Here is an 18,065-nt window from a genome sequence, read left to right on the forward strand (position 1 = left end):
CTTGATCAAAACGCGACTCGAATTGTTCGCATTAGAAACCGATCCTAATCTTGACGACGACTCTGCTCTCGGCTCGCGATCAATTTGGGTGTAAAGACGCTCGCCACGAATCGACGCGTCAGCATCGGCACGCTCTGACTGAAAGAGCGTTCGCATCGGTTCGAACCAAGTTGAACGAACTTGCACCACCTCGACATCCGACGAACCCTTTCCTGAGCCTGGACGGTGCCGAAGCAAGCTATCCGAGATGTGGACGGCTACTTTGAGGAGACCTGTGATGGGAGGATCGACCTGCCGGTCTTTCTCGACTTCTTGCCGGGTACTCGCTGCGAAAGCCAAGAAGCCCAAAGACGCGCTGAGCCAGTACTACTCGGAATCGCTCAATCTGCCGAAGACTGCGTTCCCGCTGAGAGCGGAAGCTGCCAAGCGCGAGAAGCTGTACTGGAACCGCACGACGAAAGATCTGTATGAATGGCAGGTGCGCCATTCGCTTGAATTGCCTATGAATCCCTTTCCTTGCCTGAGCACCTGTTCTTGAAATGTAGAGCAAGCAAACAGACCGACCGCTATTTGTTCTGCATGATGGTCCGCCGTACGCAAACGGAAGTCTGCATTGCGGTCAGTTTTTGTCGATCGGGGGGTTCTGTTCTTCCTTGAAGCCGGCTAAAATATCGCGAACTTGCAGGTCACGCGCTCAACAAGATTACGAAAGACATTATCAACCGGAGCAAGCTGATACAGGGATACCGAGTTCAGTGAGGCGATGATTCATATAGGCCGACGTCTGCGATCCTCTTGCTCATCTCGACTGGCTTTCCCTATGTATCCAGCTACGTCCCAGGATTCGACACACATGGTCTCCCTCTCGAATTGAAAGCGCTCTCGGCACTCAAGAAACCTGCATCAGCTCTCACGGCGCAACAGATCCGGGCCGCTGCTCGCAAAGAAGCCGAAAAGGGTATCGAGCTGCAAAAGGGCGAGTTCAAGAGCTTTGCGGTGATGGGAGACTGGAACAACGAGTACCGGACGATGGACTGGAAGTACGAGAAACGGCAACTCGAGGTCGTGCGAGACATGGTTCATCGAGGTAACTCTCACGCGCTCGGATCCCGGATTGCGGATCTTTCTCATCACTGTTTCGTACACGACAGGTCTTATTGTTTCGCACAATCGACCAACTCTCTACTCGCCATCGTCGAGAACCGCATTGGCTGAAGCCGAACTCGAATACCGCGACGACCACGTTTCGAGATCCGTTTACGTCGCATTCCCAATCTCGTCATTGGGAGAAGGGCTAGAAACTGCATTCGAGGCGATGAAGTTGGACGTCAAGAACGAAAAAATCAGCCTCGCCGCGTGGACGACCACGCCCTGGACCCTTCCGAGCAATCTCGCAAGTCACGTCCAGCCTCTTGACACATTAAAGCCTGTACAAAGCTAACGAGCTGTTCTTACGCAGGCTATTGCGGTCTCGCCAACTATGGAGTATTCGCTCGTGAGGAGGCAAGACACGAACGAATTACTTATTCTCGCGACGGAACGGATATCAGCCCTTGAAGAGATTTTCGGTACCACACTTCAACCTGTCGCTCAGCTTCTCGGTGAGCAACCATGGACCTCTACCCGTTGAGGGCCCAGACGAGCTAACGAGGGAAATCTCGAACGACATTCAAGGTTCTTCCCTCCTTGCCACGACCTATACTTCGGTTCTCAATCCTCCCGGGTCTGATTGTGCGGTCCAACTTCCCGTGATACCCGCCTCTTACGTCACGGCAACTACCGGAACCGGTCTTGTGCACACTTCTCCAGCCCACGGAATCGAAGATTTCGAGGCATACCGATCTTTCCAGTCGAGCCTGGCGCCTGACTCCCCTTTCAGGGTCGAAGTGATTCACTGTGCTGTCGATGGTCAGGGACAGCTCGATCGTACGACGGCCAAGTTTGGGCTGGACGCAGATACCGTCGATCGATTGATGGGAAAGAACGTCCTGGGAGATGCAGTAGGAGAAGTACTTGCGATTCTGCAAGAGAGGGGGACGCTGCTGAAAGAAGTCGAGGTGACGCACAAGTTTCCTTACGACTGGAGGACCAAGAAGCCCGTCATCTTCAGGCGAGTTGAATTCGAAGCTCTCGTTCGCTCGAATTATACTGATCCTTTTGCGAATGACGAGCAGAGCTTCGAACCAATGGTTCGCGAATCTGGAGAACGTCAAGGACGATGCTGTTAAAGCGCTGGAAGACGTCAACTTTTTCCCTGCTCGAGGTTCGCATCCCCGCTACAGGTGGCGACCCGATCCATATACTGACTCGATCTCGCTCCTCCCAGGTGCTCGAACCCTTGAGATGTACGTACGAGGCCGTTCAGAATGGTGCATTTCACGACAGCGCGCATGGGGAGTACCGATCCCAGTCGTCTATCGAGACTCGCCTTCGACGGGCACAACTGCCCTCCTCTCTCCTTCGAGCATCGATCATATTGTCTCGGTTCTCGAGCGTAACGGAGGAACCGACTACTGGTGGACGGGCGCAGCCGAGGAGTTTGTCGAGCCGGCCGAACTCGAACGCAGCAAACAGGACGGCAGCACCTGGAGGAAAGGAACAGACACCCTCGACGTCTGGTTCGACTCGGGTTGTTCCTGGACCTTACTGAGGGAACAAGGGGCGCGGTCCTACGATGCTGGCTCTCTCGCAGATGTGTACCTCGAGGGATCGGACCAGCACCGAGGATGGTTCCAAAGTTCGTTGTTGACCAAGGTTGCGTCGACACCGCAAGGTCAGCCTCCTCAAGCCCCCTACAAGGATGTCATCACGCACGGAATGGTCCTAGATGACAAAGGCCGCAAGATGAGCAAGAGTTTGGGCAACGTGATCAGCCCAAACACTGTCATGCAGGGCGGCAAGGTGAGCTAGATCTCAGCGGTACGCTCGTCTTGTTAAGGACACTCACTGAGCATGTTACCTCGAGTAGAACCTGAAAGTTGAACCTGCATATGGAACCGATCTCTTGCGGATTTGGGTCGCTTCGGTCGACTCTTCCCGAGACGTTCTCATCGGTCCCGGAATCTTGGCACAAACGTTTGAAGGCTTCAGGAAGATCCGGAACACGGCGAGATTCTTGCTCGGCAACATCGGTCAGGAACCGAGAGAAGAGTTCGATATCGAGGATCTCGGGCTTGTAAGCTTGCCTTTGCTGTTTGATCTGGAGAGCAGGCTGAGTCTGACGCTTTCGATGCAGATTGAGCGGTATATTTTGCACGAATTGTACACCCTCGATCAGACCGCCCGCGAGGCTTTCTCCCTCTACCAATTCAACCGAGGTATGTGCAGTCATTAGCCCTGCGATCTTTCCCCTTCCTTGCTGACTCGAGATCCGTTTGCAGCTTACCAGGCGCTGTCGAACTTTTCAAACTCGACTCTGTCATCGTTCTACTTCGATGTCACCAAAGATACCCTTTATGCCGACTCGCGATCGTCCATCGCTCGTCGTCACGTCATCTATACCCTTCAAAAAGTGATTGCCTCTCACCTCACCGTCACTTGTTGGAAGATCGCTGACGCCAGACTCTCGGTCGCAGATTCTCGATACCTACCTCGCAATCCTCTCGCCTCTCGCTCCCCTCTTAGCCGAGGAGATCTTTCACTTTGCTCAGGGTGCTAGCAAGGACCCCGCACTAGACACTCCCGCGCAAAGTGTCTTCGAGAAGACTTGGCCAGATCTGGTATGAGAATACCCTTTCAAAGTGTTTGCCGCTGTGCGAAGCTCATCAGTGGGCATACAAAATCAGGACGCCAAACTCGATAACGCAAACGATAAGTCTGAAATGGAAGAACTGCTCTCCGTACGATCCGAAGTCATGCTGTTGCTCGAACAAGCCAGGAACGACAAGTCGGTCTCAAGGTCCTCCTGTCTACTCGATTGAATTGTTGGTGCTAACTTGCTGCCTGCTCTCTCTAGACGGATCGGAAGCTCTGCTGAAGCGCGTGTGGTGTTGTCTTCGCCGTCGGCAGCCGTGCGCAAACACGGTGAGTTCGCAGCGCAGGAATCGCCCAAGGCAAGGAGCTAATTGACCTCTCTCTTGGCAGTTGATATCCTCAAGACACTGTTTATCGTTTCGGACGTAACGGTTGACAATGAAGCCTCTTCGAACGCAGCTTGGAGTTACTCTTCGTCTTCAACCACTGGTAAGCCTATTCTCGCTCTTGCTCCCGAGTCTGACGTTCTGGAATTGAAAGAGCTCTTTGCATTAGGCTCGACAACGACTGCCACGATCCTTCCAGCTTCAAGGTCGAAATGTCCTCGCTGTTGGCAACACACCGTTCCAACTTCCATGTCTGCGACATCTATTGCCGCAGCATCTGATACTTCAGCGAAGCCTCCAGTTTGCGGGCGATGCCACGAAGCCTTGTCTTCGTCGAGTTCTTGATGACGGACGGTCCCTACTCTCAGCGCGCATCACCTTGAGTGTGTATTGCGCGTGTCAGCTGCTGTACAATCTGTGTTGTATTTCGCAAACCTCGAGGACTCGAGGACTCTAGCAAGCTTGTTGCATTTTCGTAACCTCATATCAATTGGAATGGTATTCTCTGTAATGGCCATCGGATTACTTGGATCTTCGAGAGAATTTTGGAGAAGACGCTGTGGGGACGGGAATAGAGTATGCGGGAACCCAACGCAACTTCTAACGCTGACCACCCTCTTCAGATCACGCTACGCGTACAGCAAAGCCCTGCGAACCAACTATACGTACAGTAGCGAGCGACTGGGCGACTTGTCTACACAATCGCGACCTGAACGACAGCGAATCAACCGGAGGAGGCTCTAACTCTCTGCAGCACGAGACAGCGCGTAGGTCCGCCAGAGCACTTGTCATTGGACAGTAGACTGAGTACGCGCGCGTTGACCATCTACACATCACGCAGGGTCATCGCGAGACTGGCACAGCCCACTTTAATTCCCATACCCGTAACGCGCTCACCTTGGCCGCTCTTCTCGCTCGCTCTCGATGACTCCTCCGATTCCTCTCGGTCATGAACGCAAGCGTCCGAGCAAGTCGTGTCTTCCCTGCCGCAAAGCGAAAGCAAAGTGTCTCGGCTTGTCCGAGCAGTACTTGCAGCTCTTTGAAGACCCCGACTTCGATCCGGCGACTCTCGATGATCAGCCAAAGTGCGCGAGGTGTCGACGGCAGAAGCTCGACTGCGAATTCGAACCCTCGCGTCGCAAGGGCCGTCCTCGTCGACTCGTACAACCCTCAACCGACTCCTCACCGCGCACGGCTTCGTCCACTTCCCCGGCTCACTCGGGATCAGACTCGAACCCGAACGTGACGACTAGCGACGCGTACGGTCGTTCGCCATCGCAGGCGACCTCACTCTCGGGATCGACCAACCAGCATGATTCTCCTTCGATCGGTCCCTTTCAGCCCGAGGACATGCCTACCATCCTTCCTCTCCCATCACGCACGGCACTGGCAGAGGCGTATGTCAAGGAAATCTACGGATGGTGCCCAATCCTGCCGGCGGATCCGGCGAAAGTGGAACGCATTCTCGAGGACTCTGACGCGCTTTTAACACATGCCATTGCTTGCATCGTCGACACGACGAGGCCACCTCCAATCTGTCCACCCAAGACCAAGTTCATCTCGCTCTCGATGTTGCAAGCGGCAGTGTTACTCTCTCAGCGCGCATACGGCGTCAAGGATCGCGCCAAATCCATCGAGCTGATTCAGTGGGTCACCACGGAGATTCGCAGTCTCGGCTGGAACGGGCACAACTACTCGAAGCTCTCGTACCAGATCCACGCGAGAGATCAAGAAGCTTTCATCGGATTGGGCTACGTGGTGTGGGGATTGACGATCCAGCTTGGTGTCTTGACTGGAGATCGCAGTCTCCTCCTAGCGGATATTACAATGCCCACCCGTGTGAGCGCTCTCTTCGCTGCTCACAGCATTACAATGACTCCGCATGCTGACCTGGTGTCACCGACAGATCGTGCCGGACAACATGATGATTCATGCTTTGTCGCTCTTACGGGATGCAACCGACTTCGAAACCCTATGGTCGCTGCCCGAAGATGAAAGATTCCAATACACCGTCGATATTGTCGAGCGTAGCGACGAGATCCAGAAAGCCGCCGTCAAGTACCTCGACGAAACGACTCCCAACTTTGATCCTTCGTCACCTGACACTTGGATTTCGCGTACCCTCGCGGCATCGCGCGAGTCGGCCTTCCTGACCGCCTCCATGGCCCCTGCTTCCATCATCCTTCTTCTATCTTCGACCTCGCCTCTCTCTCCTCTTGTCGCTCCAACTCTCCCGTGTTCACTCGACGTGACATCGTATCGAACCGGTACCCTCGCCTCGCTCGTTCGCTTCGCGGCCAACAAGATTCTCAATGTGGTGCGCACTGCCCCGACGCGCGAGGGCATGAGCGTCGCTTGTGAACCGCATTCGCCGTTCTGGGGCTGCTGCTTCCTGATCACTGCCCGAGGACTATTACTCGGTGCGCAAGCGAGTCAGGAGGAAACGAACCGTACGGGAATTGCAGACGTCGAATTCAATCGAGCGAGAACTGAGGAAGACCTCGACATGTGCGAGACTATCCTGAGGAAGCAAGCCAGCAAGTGGGCCTGTTGCGACCAACTCGTTTCCGAGGTCGGATTGTTGAGGCGAACGGTCGACATTTCATGAGGAGCCCGCGGAACTGCTTGCACCACTTTACTCTACCCTCTGCAGCATTCGATATCTCTACGTACGACTAGTATGAAGTTTTGTGACCGCTACTTGTACGTTCCTAGGTGTTTATGAATTTTCGGTTCCCTGTTTTTCTGCAGTCATGATGCAATCGTTGCCTACATCAGTGTCCGTAATCGTGGCTCGCGCGTGACGAGTATAGTACACTGCTGCTTGTGATGGTGATCGGAATGAAGGACAGACAAACGCAACGCGTCCAGTCCTGAGACAGTCGCCCACCGATTTTTGAGCGGCACAGGCCGTTGCGTTCGACTCGTCAAGCCCTGGAGCGACCTAAACTCGAATAGGAAGGACTTCTGTATGCTCTTTCGTCTGGACTGACGCGCCGTCTTCGATCGAAATGTGCGCACTCGCGCCTATAGACGTCAGGCATTACAAGGTACGTGCGCTCAGACGCTCATTTGGCCAAATAATGCTGCTTACCCATACACAGATCTTTTGAGAGATTCGCGAATTGCCTGCCACTGTATTGAGTCCAGGTGTAGCGCCCGCAGGGTTGGACTCCGTCGCACCATGCGCAACCCGCAAGTTTTTGTGGCAAGGACGCCGCTGTTCGGTCTCCTCAAGGTGCTCGATGAGATCGCGCGAGAAGTGCACTATACTTCGCTTGTATGACTGATTTGTGCGCGATTCGGCTTGATCTCTGGATCAACGAGCGGGCTCGAGCGCGAGGCAGTTCGTCGACTAGCTCGCAAGTCCAGCGATGCTCGACGAGGTTCCGCACAAAATCTCAAGCCCATTGGTTTGAATCATCTCGACGGAAGTGCGTCGGAGATAAGATAGTTATTGGAGGCTGAAGCTACCGGGATCCGCGGGGAACACAGATTGGAATTTCCGGTTTGTTTCTTCTACCGTTGTTGGAGTACCTGGTCGGAACGGTGAGATAGTATCAAGCTGTATTATACGTCTACGAAAGTCGTAGAAAGAGAGAGCAAAAATACGATGACCACGGCCGCCGTCACCGGCCCTCGCGCCCAAAGACGAGTGCCATTCATTCACCTCTCGCATCGACCATGTCGCTCCGAACAGCATCTCAACTGCCCTTGCGCACCTTGCCGCGAGTCCTGCTGCCGCGTGGACCGCTCGTATCGCAACGGTTCGCTTCATCTAGTTCGGCATCGACGCTCTCGGCACAAGAAGTTCAGCTCGCGAAGCAGATCGATTGGCCGACGTATTTGTCCCTGCGCAAGTCGCAACGTGTGTATGGTCTCGTCGCGAGCGTACCGACGACGTTGATCGGTTTCTTTGGTGGTGCTTCCTACTTTGTACGTTTCTCTCTCTCTCCTTTCTCCGCGAGGGACCCCTTTGTCTCTCACAAGCTGAACTTACGGTCGAGTGGGGCTTCAAGGCAACGATTGAATCGGACCCGACAGAATTGATCTTGGGTTTGCAACCCGTGTACATTTACGGTATCGCGACGATCGGATGCATTGGATTGGGATGGTTGGCAGGTCCGATTTTGGGCAGCACGATCTGGAAGGCCGTTCACCGCAAGGGGGTCAAGAGCATCGAAGCGAAGGACAAAGGTGAGAAGTGAAAACACCATTGCAACCTCGATCTCTCGCTTTGAGGATGTTCCCGTAACCACCAGAGCTAACGTGCCCCATGTTGATACCTCGTAAAGACTTTTTCGCTCACGTCGTCAAGAACCGAGCAGACGCTTCTCGAAACTCGTCAGCATTTTTCTCTCTCCTGATGTTCACGGGCTTGCTGACGATTTCGAAATAAATAGGGTTGCCAACCCGATCCCAGATTACTATGCTGAAAAGGTCGGAAGCTTGAAGGATTACCGACACTGGTTGAGGGATCAGAGGACATTTATGAGGAAATCGGCATTCAAGACTGAACTGTAGCGAAATTCTAGTCTCGAATATGACAAGAAAATCGTCGCTTCGCTCCATCGAGAGAGATGGACGAAAGAGACAAGAGAGGGCGACTGTCGCGCGTAAACGCTTTTTTTCTCAATATGAGTTTCACGATTCCGGACTCGAAGGTTTCCCAACGACTGCCACCACCACGGTGATATCGTCGACTTTGCCACCTCCGAGTCCACTGCCTTTACCGTACCCGTACCTCCTCGCTTCGACTTCAAACGGGGTCACTTTGTCCCGTTTGAAACTGACCAACCTCGCAAAGTTCAAACTCGTCTGAGCGAGACTACTCGCGAACAAATGATCATCAATCGTCATCACTGTGCCCACTGGTCCTCCCGAACTAGTTTGTCCCTGTTGTTGAGTTTCGAGACATTTGTCGTACACGAGTCCGACGAGTTGTTGCATCTCTTCGGGAAAGACATTGTCCCCGAACCCGTCCGTACTAAGGACGACAATGTCTCCAACCTGCAGTTGGATCCCTTCTCGAGGAGTGACGGCTGCGTCTGCAGGCGAGTCCATCAACGAGTTTGTTTGTTGCTGTCGTTGAGACGGAGGTAGTTTCGACAGCTGGTACGGGGCGTTGAAGAAGTGAGTTTGGGACGGTTCCGAATGTACGACCGTGTACATCGGGGCTGTCGATGTCGGTGTCGATGGGGCGTCGAGTTGTGGAGAGGCAGGAGGAGTCGGAAGGTGGGCTCGAGGTTCAGGTCGCAAGATCATGTAGGAAGAGTCGCCGAGGCTATCATCGGATGCAAGATTGAATCAGCAGTGCTGTCATCGAGAGGGTTACACGAGGAGAAGCGCTGACTTGGCAGCATGTAGTTTGCCATTCGACGAGTCGAGTGCGACGAGGCAAGCAGTCGAGGATCCTGAGGTTCAGACGTTCCGAGTGAGGGCCAGCTCTCGACCCCGGGAGAAACAACGAAATCATTTACCGGCTACGATCGCGTCTTCATTCGTGACGTCCTCGAACGCGCCTTCGAGGAGGGCTTTGAGCGCTTTCGAACCGATCGTCGATTCGGACAGGTGTCCTTGCCGCACGCGTTCTCGTGCAAACCACATGAGCGCTTGAGAAAAGTGCGAAGGGTCGACTCCCGATTCTTCCCAACCTCCGACCCCGTCTGCGACTGCGAGCACGACTCCGTTGATCCCACCGACGCGCACATTGTCGTCGGGACTGGGAGGGTGCAGAGATTCGCCCTGACTTGGATGTGCGGGAATGCCTTCGATAAAGAACCAGTCATGCCCTGCTCCTTTCGGACTGCGTTCGAGCTGGGCGTCACGCCACTGCGACAGGGGGTGATCCCGCGCGAGACCTTGTTGCAGTTGGTCGAGTCCACTCGAAGTCTTGCGCTTGGGTTGGTCTTGGCTCGAAGTAGCAGACTCTGGAGAGTACTCTGGAGATCCAGGCTTGCCTCTGAACGCGCACGCGGTCGTGAACGAGAACGAGTCGGTCGAAGCGGACGAGGAGGACGACGAGGTGGACGAAGTCGAGAATTGGCGAGTCGGGAGAGACGAGCGGGGTACAGCAGCAGCAGTGAGGAGCGAGGGAGCGAGCGCAGAGAGCGCCGTAGTCGTTCGGGTCAAGTGCGACGAGACGAGACGCAGACGGCGGAGTGCTCGCAAGGGACCGACCCCAGGTGCGAGATGCAGTGCCGACATACAGATGCGAGTGGGGGGTGGACAGGCGAAAGTGAGACTGATCAGGACGAAGCCTTTGCCCGCAACATCCGATACCCGATCACCTCGCACGCTCGCGCACTTGCCAATCTACACAGGGTTCTGTTCGGTGAGTTTGTCCACCTCGGTCAAGCCTCGTGGTGAGAGAGCGAGCGAACCGCTGGACCTCGCCTCGCCTCGTCGCATGCTCGCTGTCGCTCCTGCCGAAGCTGGACAACTGGTAGCACACTCAGACTGACCATCTCTGAATCGACAGCAGCCACTCCTCTCGACGCCGCTGTTCCTTCCCTGTCGCCTCGCATCTCATGTCGGGACCTTCCGCCGATCCGTTCTACCTTCGACACTATGCCGGGCACGTCGGCTCGTACGGACACGAGTTTCTCGAGTTTGAACTGTCGCAGGGCCGACTGCGATTCGCGCTCAACTCGAACTACCGCAACGAAGGCTTGATCCGACGCGAGATGCACCTGAGCCAGGCCACGCTCGACGCGATCAAAAAGATCGTCGACGAGTCTCAGATCGTGAAAGAGGACGACAACAACTGGCCCAAGAAGAACGTCGTCGGCAAGCAGGAACTCGAGGTCAAGCTTGGCAACTACCACATCTCGTTCGAGGCGCGTCCCTCTCTCTTTTTCCCTCTCACGTGATGAGACGACTGACGCTCTTGTCGGTTACAGACGGCCAAGATTGGTTCGCTTGTCGATGTGCAAAACAGTGCCGACCCGGAAGGCATGCGAGTGTTTTACTACCTGATCCAGGACCTCAAGGTACGGGCCACCTGAATCCCGACGCGACTGTTTCAAGGCTGACTTTTGGATGCGCATGGTTCCCAGATCTTTGTGTTTTCCCTCATCTCGCTGCATTTCAAGATCAAACCCGTGCGTGTCCTCTACTCTGAATCGCTGCAAGTGGCGCTTGTACTCACTCTGAACCGGATCGAATCCAGACTCACTAAGTGTCTGTCGCGTCGATCGCGAATGAGGAAAAAAAGGGGGAACCAATGATGGAGCCCGATCTTTGCAGTTGTGAAACACCGAATAGATGTACAAATAGCTACTTGACAGAGTCGCGTCCCGAGAGAGCGAGATTTGGAATCCGCACCTCCCCTCAAGTGACAGGTGTTCCTTCCCCCACTCGAGATCTTCGCATTCTCGAGGTTGTCTCTTCACCAAAGGAAACATGGATTCGGCACCAGTTCCGAACGTCGCGTTTGCAGGCAGTGCCTGCTTGCAGTGCTTCAAACCTTCCACGGTCGTAACGCTGCGCAAATGTTCAAGTTGTCGGATCGTCAAGTAACATGTCTTTCTTGATCTCCCTCTAGATTCGGGGTGAAGACTGACCGAGTACTCGGTTACTTGCAGGTACTGTTCAACTGAATGCTCGACCCGAGATTGGAAGGATCACAAATCGTTCTGCGTATCGATCAAAGCGATTCGAACGAGTCCGACCGCACCGAGTCCTCCTCCACCCCTATCGACCTCTCAATCTTCTTCACTCGAAACGACTCACCTCGCACGCAGGAGGGTCCTACAGAGGAAATTGTGGTTGACCGAGGACGAATTGCTCGAAACGGCCTTGAAACGACCGGCGACCATGCTCGAGAGCAAACTGTTGTGGCGCGAACCTCGATGCTTCGTCTGTTGGGATCGTGAATGTGATGTCGAACGAAGACCGGTACCGAACGAGCCCAAGATCCAAGAAATCGTTCACGAGGAACAAGACGCAAACCGATGGAGACTGTGCAGTGGGTGTCGAGTGATCGGGTTTTGTGGACAAGCTCACGAGGATTTCGCACGGCAGCAACATCGACACGTGCGAGATGTCGAAGGTCGAACCCATGTGAGCATTCGCTTTGACCCTTACGCGAGAGATTATCTCGAGACTTTGTCTCATAAATGTCCGACGGGTGGGTGGGAAACAGTGCGAGACGATTCAGCTCTCTAACGAGATCGACGAGTACCGCTTGAGGCGACATCTCGCGCATGCAAATCTCGCATCGCCCCCTCCGCCTCCATTGTGGGTTCCAAACCGCACGTTGACGACGATCGCGCCTCTCGAACGCAATTGGACCGAGTACCTCGACTCGGTCAAACAGTACCTTCCAACCCCGATACCTCCTCTCGCCGAGATCTATGGCGTGTTCCTCGAAGCCCTCTCTCCCGTCATGACCCTTGTCGCCGCTCTCACCAAATTAGGATTTGTCACGAATGATCACGAGTCAAACTCGAAGACGACATTGACGATCTACCTCGTCGATGAATCGCTCGAGACGTGTCAGAGTTGGATCCCGTGTTTCGAAGAACTTCAACATCGACTCCCGCACGTCCAGCACTTGAACCTCGTCACCATCTCGCCGAAACAGGACTCGGCGACTGCCAAGCTCGATCACAAAGTGACAACCCTACCCATGTGTCCGACTTGTGTTTCGCAAAACCGTTCGAGGACGATTCGACATGTTCACGAATTGTCGTCGACCACCGAATTCTCGAACGCTTCTTCTTCTTCGTTGTTGGTTTCGTTCAACACTTCGATCGCTTTGTCGCTCGAGAACCCGAATTCGTTTTGGTCAACTTTCGTTCGTTCGATCCCAAACAAGGTCCCGTTTGTGTTGACGAGTCAAACTCGAGAGGAAGGACAAGATGCGATCGAAGCGCTCGTCTCTCTCGAACACCCCGTTAGTCCAATTTGGGCTGTCGAGCCAAACGTGTGGAAAGGAGGATGGGATCGAGTAGAGGGTTGGTGGGGGATCGACACGGTAGATGGACTTGAAGGGGAAGGGTTGGTAGCAAAGAACAAATGGTGGTATGCCGTCCACAGGAAATAAGAAGAAATTTCTTGCCGCACCATTTTTTCGTTCGCTCTCGCTCTCTGGACGAACGGTGGGAGATATTTATCTACAGACTGATTAGAAATTTCGACAGATGACATCCAGAGAGTGTAAAGAAGGGGGGGAGAGAAAGCAGAAGAGGACTATCTAGAAGGACCCCCGTCTTTGGATGGAAATCGTATATCGTCTTCTTGGGTTTTGTTTTTCATCACGTTTAGACGTTGATCGATTGCGAAACCGGCGAGTAGACGTTCTGCTCGAGCTTCTTGAAGTAATCGATCACTTTTTGCGAACGTTCACTGAGGGCATCAGCCGTGAGTCCAAACTTGTTGTACACTTGCTTGGCCGGGGCCGAAGCTCCGAACGTGTTGATACCGGCGTGCGCGTGCGACCACTCGCCCCATCCGAACGTCGAGTACGCCTCGATCGAGAGGATCGGGTGTCCGTCGGGCAGGACCGACAACTTGTAGTCGTGCTCCTGGTTCCTGAACACCTCCATGCACGGCATCGAGACGACACGCGCGGCGATGCCCTTCTTCTTGAGCACCTCGGCGGTCTCGACGGCGAGCGAGACCTCGGATCCGGTAGCGAGAAGGGTGATGGCAGCGTTCGCCTCCTCGTGGAGCTGCACACGAACGCACAATGAATCACACAAGGTTGTCAGAAGACGATCGATGGTATTGATCGGAAGAGGTTTGGTCCACTTACGACGTAGGCTCCCTTGTTGGCCTTCTCGATCGAAGAGCCCTCGAGTTGGGGAAGGTTTTGACGGGTAAGGGCGAGGACGGAAGGAGTGTGGGTCGAGGTGAGAGCCATGTAGTAGGCGGCAGAGGTCTCGTTTCCGTCTGGATGACACAAAAAAGCGTGAGAACTTCGCCTCATGATCGTACCATCTGGAACCTCGACTCACCAGCAGGTCGCCAGACGTTGCAGTTGGGGAGAGCGCGGAAGTGGGCAACAGTCTCGATCGGTTGGTGAGTAGGTCCATCCTCACCTGAATAGCGAGACAATCCATTAGAACGATTGCAAAATCGCGTAAAATGTCCAACTTGGTGACTTACCGAGTCCGATCGAGTCGTGGGTAGCGACCCAGATGACACGCTGGTGCGAGAGCGCCGAGAGACGGAGAGCACCGGCGGCGTACGAGACGAAGTTGAGGAAGGTTCCGACCGCGGGGATCATGAGGTTGGGTCCGTAGGCGGCGATACCGTTGGCGATGGCTCCCATTCCGTGCTCGCGGACACCGTAGCGCTGGAAAGCAACGCAAAGATAAAGTAAGTAAGCGATACTCAGGAGATCGAGGGAGTAAAGCGGATCGTGCGACTGACGATGTATCGGCCAGTGTAGTCACCGAGGCCAGACTCCTTAGGCTGGAAGTCGACGGCGTTCTTCCATCGGGTCAAGTTGGAGGGAGTAAGATCGGCTGATCCAGAAACGAGTTCAGGGATGACGGTCGAGAGCTTGGCGAGGAGGACCTCGGAGAGCTTGCGCGAGGCGACGGCGTCGTCGGTAGGGGTGAAAGTGGGGAGGGCCTTCTCCCATCCCTCGGGAAGCTTGCCATCGATACGGCGCTTGATGTCCTTGGCCTCCTCGGGGTACTTCGACTCGTACTCGGCAAAGAGCTTGTTCCACTTCTCGGAAGTCTCAGCTCCCTTCTTGGCAATGTCGCCGTAGACCTTCTTGGTCTCGTCCGGAACGACAAAGAACTCTTCGGGGTTGAATCCGAACTTCTTCTTGATCTCGACGGTGTCGTCGGCCTTGAGGGGGTTGCCGTGAACTCCGTGAGTTCCCTGGTCGCGCGAACCGTAACCGATGGTGGTACGGAGGCGGATGATGGTCGGCTTGCGGGTCTCGGCCTTGGCCTCCTCAATCGCCTTGGCGATGGCCTCGAGGTCGTCGTCACCGTTGTCGACGACGAGGACTTGCCAGTCGTACGACTCGAAGCGCTTAGCAACGTCTTCGGTGAAGGCAATGTCGGTCGAACCGTCGATCGAGATCTTGTTGTCGTCGTAGATGGCGATAAGGTTGCCGAGCTTGAGGTGACTGTCAGAATGGGCGCCTCAGGGCTAGTCTCAGCACCAGTGGAGCGCTTTGTGTTTTCTGAGATGAGAAATTGCGGCTCACCCGGCAAGGGAAGCAGCCTCGCCCGAGACACCCTCCATCAAGCATCCGTCACCGGTGAACATGTAGGTGTGGTTGTCAAAGATGGGGAAGCCGTCCTTGTTGAAGGTCTCACCGAGGTGAGCCTGGGCAATCGCGAGTCCGACAGCGTTGGCGAAACCTTGTCCGAGAGGACCAGTGGTGACCTCGACACCATCGGTGACACCGAGTTCAGGGTGACCCGGGGTGATCGAGTCGAGTTGACGGAACTGCAAGGGGGTTTAGTCAGATCCCTCGTTGCCAGAATCTGCGGAACTTTCGAAATGTGCGACTGACTTGCTTGAGGTCATCGATCGAGACCTTGTATCCGAGGAGGTGGAGGAGAACGTATTGAAGGGCGCATCCGTGACCGTTCGAGAGGACGAATCGGTCGCGGTTGATCCACTTGGAGTCGGCAGGGTTGCAGTTCAAGAAGCGAGCTGTACGCGAAGAGTATTGAGGGAGTCAGGGACTGCAGTGTGGGTCGGGCGAAGCTACGGGGCGCCGGCTCACAGAACAGAACGTGAGCGACGGGTGCCATTCCCATCGGGGCTCCGGGGTGACCCGAGTTGGCCTGTATGCATTAAATCGGTACAAAGCGTCGCATTCGAAGGATTCGGAAGGCGCGGAAAGGAGAAATGTCGGGGTTGGGACGAAATCAGTCAACTGTTATCGGAAAATGACATGCGGATGGACGGCAGTGCGGGCGTTACCTTGTTGACCGTGCTGTACGCGCGAGTTCAACAGAAGTCAGCATGGTACTGCTGCTGAGTACGTGCAGCTCTCGGCCGTGAAGCGCGAGGGAGGCGAGGGCCGGGAGCTGCTCGGGATGGGGAAATCGATGTCACTCACTCAAGCGCGAGCGTGCGGATCGTGTTGATGCACTTGAAGTCGGCATCGTTGGGGGTGAAAGGCATGATGAAGAGCTGTCCTTCTGGCGAGCGCGCAAGTACACACGAGATCGCACATCGAGTCGAACATGGCACAGTCCGACACCGAGGATGACAGAATCGCACGTCACGACGCAGCGACGAATGCAGGTACGGGGACAGCAGCAGGGAGGAGTACACATATCGTCAGCGGCAGCGCGTGCGAGGTGTCTGGTGACAGCGAGGCTCACAAAAAAGGGGGTGGAGGGCAAAGAGAGAAGTTGCCAACATTTTCGAGCGAAGTGCTCGCCCGGCGCCCAATATGTCATCGATGTCTGTCATTCCGCATTTTTGCCATCCCATGAGTCCGTCCCTCGGCAAGTCGAATCTTGTGCTGTCTCGCGCTCGTCTCTGTGCAAAAAATTTCAACACACTCTCTCGTGAGCGGGATCCGCGAGCTCGCCACCGCAGAGTTCGCTCCTTCTTGCAGATTCTTCTCTCTCGGTATCCGGCGTTCGGCCTCGATTTTCTGACAACACGCACTCAATTCACGCGCTCTTCTTCTTCAGCCTGATCCCATTGAGATCCCTCTTCTCTTTCCCTCGTATTCACGCTCTTGTACTGAATCCATTTCCAGTTTGCCACTTCCATTACCGACCTCGTAGGAGCAGAGAAATTCCCCTTCATATGACGAGCCTCAGCGCACTCTATCGTGTCACAGCGGCACCCGCGACGTTTAATATCCCGCGAAGTTCAAGCTAAGTACTCTGTTCACAATCCTTCAAAGTGGCGCACGCGTATATCAACGTATTTGCCGAACCACGGGGGAAAGGATACGAGCTTAGTAATCGAGCGTGAGAAGCTCGATGGTCAGCAGTGGGCCTGTTGCACGTAATAAGGCTTGCTTCAGGCAACTTTGCAACGCCACTGCCTTCGCTTGTTTAATCCTTCGCGAAATTAAGCGGCAGGTAAGCCCTATGCCTCCGTCCCCCTTGAATGCAGTCTGGTAGCAATTGACCGACCTGATATTTGATTGGATGATGCTACAGACTCGGGCTCGAGTGCGACCGAAGCAAGGGTTCCGAGGCGGTACCAGCGCAACGGACTTCGAGCTCTCCTGTTCCCGTGCACCAGACTCTGAAGGCGCTTTCAGGAGACAGCAGATGCTGTTCTAAGGTCACCAATGAGATGTTTTCTGTGGCCAAGTCGGATGAGCACGCGTAACTGTGACATTCGGGGATTCCTCTCACGCCATTATCGAGCGCCCCGCAGAGACACAGCAGCGCCCACGCATTCCAGCGGGCTTGAGAAGACCCCCAACGCGGGAAAACACCAGCGCTGCCGCGATTAGCCGCTGAACAAAGGAAGAATCTCGTTCCTCTGTCTTGCCATTGTTCTCCCTCGCCCCTTTGTCCTTCTGTGGCCGCCGAGGGAAGTAGCTCCTCGACGGATCTCTTTCTTGCTTTTCTCTTTCTCTTCAATCCTTTCGGGTCCGTCTATCGACCTAGTATTCCAACCAAAGGTTACCTCTATGATCTATTGAGTCCCTTGAAGCGACCGCCTAGATCTTCTAGCGAAGCTGGTGAGCAACTACAAGGTTTTCAACATCGTCACAACGCCCGACGCATATCCGATGCCCGCATCGACCAAACGCTGTACTCGCTCAGGGATCACTCGCTCAGGGATCAGAAATCCCCCAGTTCGCTCGATGCGGAAATTCGAACAAAGCTTTCGTCAAATCCCGATGAACCCTGAACACGCGGAACGCACGGCGTTCTCGACGCCATTCGGACATTTCTCCGGATGCCTATGGGCTTGCAACGCATCGGCCGAGTTCCAGCGGCGGATGGACGCGCACTTTCACCAAGATTTACGCGGGGGCTGGTTCTCGGTGTACATCGACGACTTGTTGGTTCCATTACCCAG

The 18,065-nt window shown here is 54.8% G+C and overlaps 7 protein-coding genes across 7 annotated transcripts; 5 read left to right on the forward strand and 2 right to left on the reverse strand.

Moving 5' to 3' along the window:
- Positions 1-247: 247 nt before the first annotated feature.
- Positions 248-4,424, forward strand: ISM1 (isoleucine--tRNA ligase ISM1; the record flags this gene model as incomplete). Its single annotated transcript, XM_076677779.1, has 17 exons — positions 248-478; positions 546-618; positions 686-755; positions 831-1,087; positions 1,152-1,393; positions 1,460-1,601; positions 1,675-2,110; positions 2,175-2,263; positions 2,327-2,901; positions 2,969-3,175; positions 3,236-3,317; positions 3,381-3,511; positions 3,576-3,719; positions 3,786-3,886; positions 3,956-4,023; positions 4,084-4,182; positions 4,249-4,424. 17 exons carry the CDS (start codon positions 248-250, stop codon positions 4,422-4,424), a joined length of 3,123 nt encoding a protein of 1,040 aa, XP_076535103.1.
- A 579-nt stretch (positions 4,425-5,003) lies between these two features.
- Positions 5,004-6,687, forward strand: JCM15063_001517 (Zn(II)2Cys6 transcription factor domain-containing protein; the record flags this gene model as incomplete). The annotated part of the gene is made up of 2 exons (XM_076677780.1): positions 5,004-5,918; positions 5,986-6,687. The coding sequence occupies 2 exons, from the start codon at positions 5,004-5,006 to the stop codon at positions 6,685-6,687; spliced, it is 1,617 nt and encodes a 538-aa protein (XP_076535104.1).
- A 1,076-nt stretch (positions 6,688-7,763) lies between these two features.
- On the forward strand, positions 7,764-8,603 carry PAM17 (Pam17p; the record flags this gene model as incomplete). Its single annotated transcript, XM_076677781.1, has 4 exons — positions 7,764-8,015; positions 8,099-8,276; positions 8,375-8,423; positions 8,483-8,603. The coding sequence occupies 4 exons, from the start codon at positions 7,764-7,766 to the stop codon at positions 8,601-8,603; spliced, it is 600 nt and encodes a 199-aa protein (XP_076535105.1).
- A 120-nt stretch (positions 8,604-8,723) lies between these two features.
- JCM15063_001519 (uncharacterized protein) lies at positions 8,724-10,286 on the reverse strand (the record flags this gene model as incomplete). Its single annotated transcript, XM_076677782.1, has 3 exons — positions 8,724-9,363; positions 9,433-9,493; positions 9,560-10,286. The coding sequence occupies 3 exons, from the start codon at positions 10,284-10,286 to the stop codon at positions 8,724-8,726; spliced, it is 1,428 nt and encodes a 475-aa protein (XP_076535106.1).
- Positions 10,287-10,609: 323 nt separating this feature from the next.
- Positions 10,610-11,259, forward strand: JCM15063_001520 (mago nashi family protein; the record flags this gene model as incomplete). The annotated part of the gene is made up of 4 exons (XM_076677783.1): positions 10,610-10,918; positions 10,982-11,071; positions 11,138-11,182; positions 11,251-11,259. The coding sequence occupies 4 exons, from the start codon at positions 10,610-10,612 to the stop codon at positions 11,257-11,259; spliced, it is 453 nt and encodes a 150-aa protein (XP_076535107.1).
- A 224-nt stretch (positions 11,260-11,483) lies between these two features.
- JCM15063_001521 (uncharacterized protein) lies at positions 11,484-13,128 on the forward strand (the record flags this gene model as incomplete). Its single annotated transcript, XM_076677784.1, has 3 exons — positions 11,484-11,596; positions 11,666-12,143; positions 12,226-13,128. 3 exons carry the CDS (start codon positions 11,484-11,486, stop codon positions 13,126-13,128), a joined length of 1,494 nt encoding a protein of 497 aa, XP_076535108.1.
- A 217-nt stretch (positions 13,129-13,345) lies between these two features.
- TKL1 (transketolase TKL1) lies at positions 13,346-16,187 on the reverse strand (the record flags this gene model as incomplete). Its single annotated transcript, XM_076677785.1, has 10 exons — positions 13,346-13,756; positions 13,840-13,976; positions 14,042-14,125; positions 14,193-14,382; positions 14,460-15,174; positions 15,256-15,500; positions 15,568-15,710; positions 15,784-15,844; positions 15,984-15,996; positions 16,123-16,187. The coding sequence occupies 10 exons, from the start codon at positions 16,185-16,187 to the stop codon at positions 13,346-13,348; spliced, it is 2,064 nt and encodes a 687-aa protein (XP_076535109.1).
- Between the last annotated feature and the right edge of the window lie 1,878 nt (positions 16,188-18,065).

This window comes from Sporobolomyces koalae (genome assembly GCF_050403365.1).
Source record: "Sporobolomyces koalae JCM15063 DNA, S_koalae_JCM15063T_v1_ctg10, whole genome shotgun sequence".
Classification (NCBI taxonomy): domain Eukaryota; kingdom Fungi; phylum Basidiomycota; class Microbotryomycetes; order Sporidiobolales; family Sporidiobolaceae; genus Sporobolomyces; species Sporobolomyces koalae.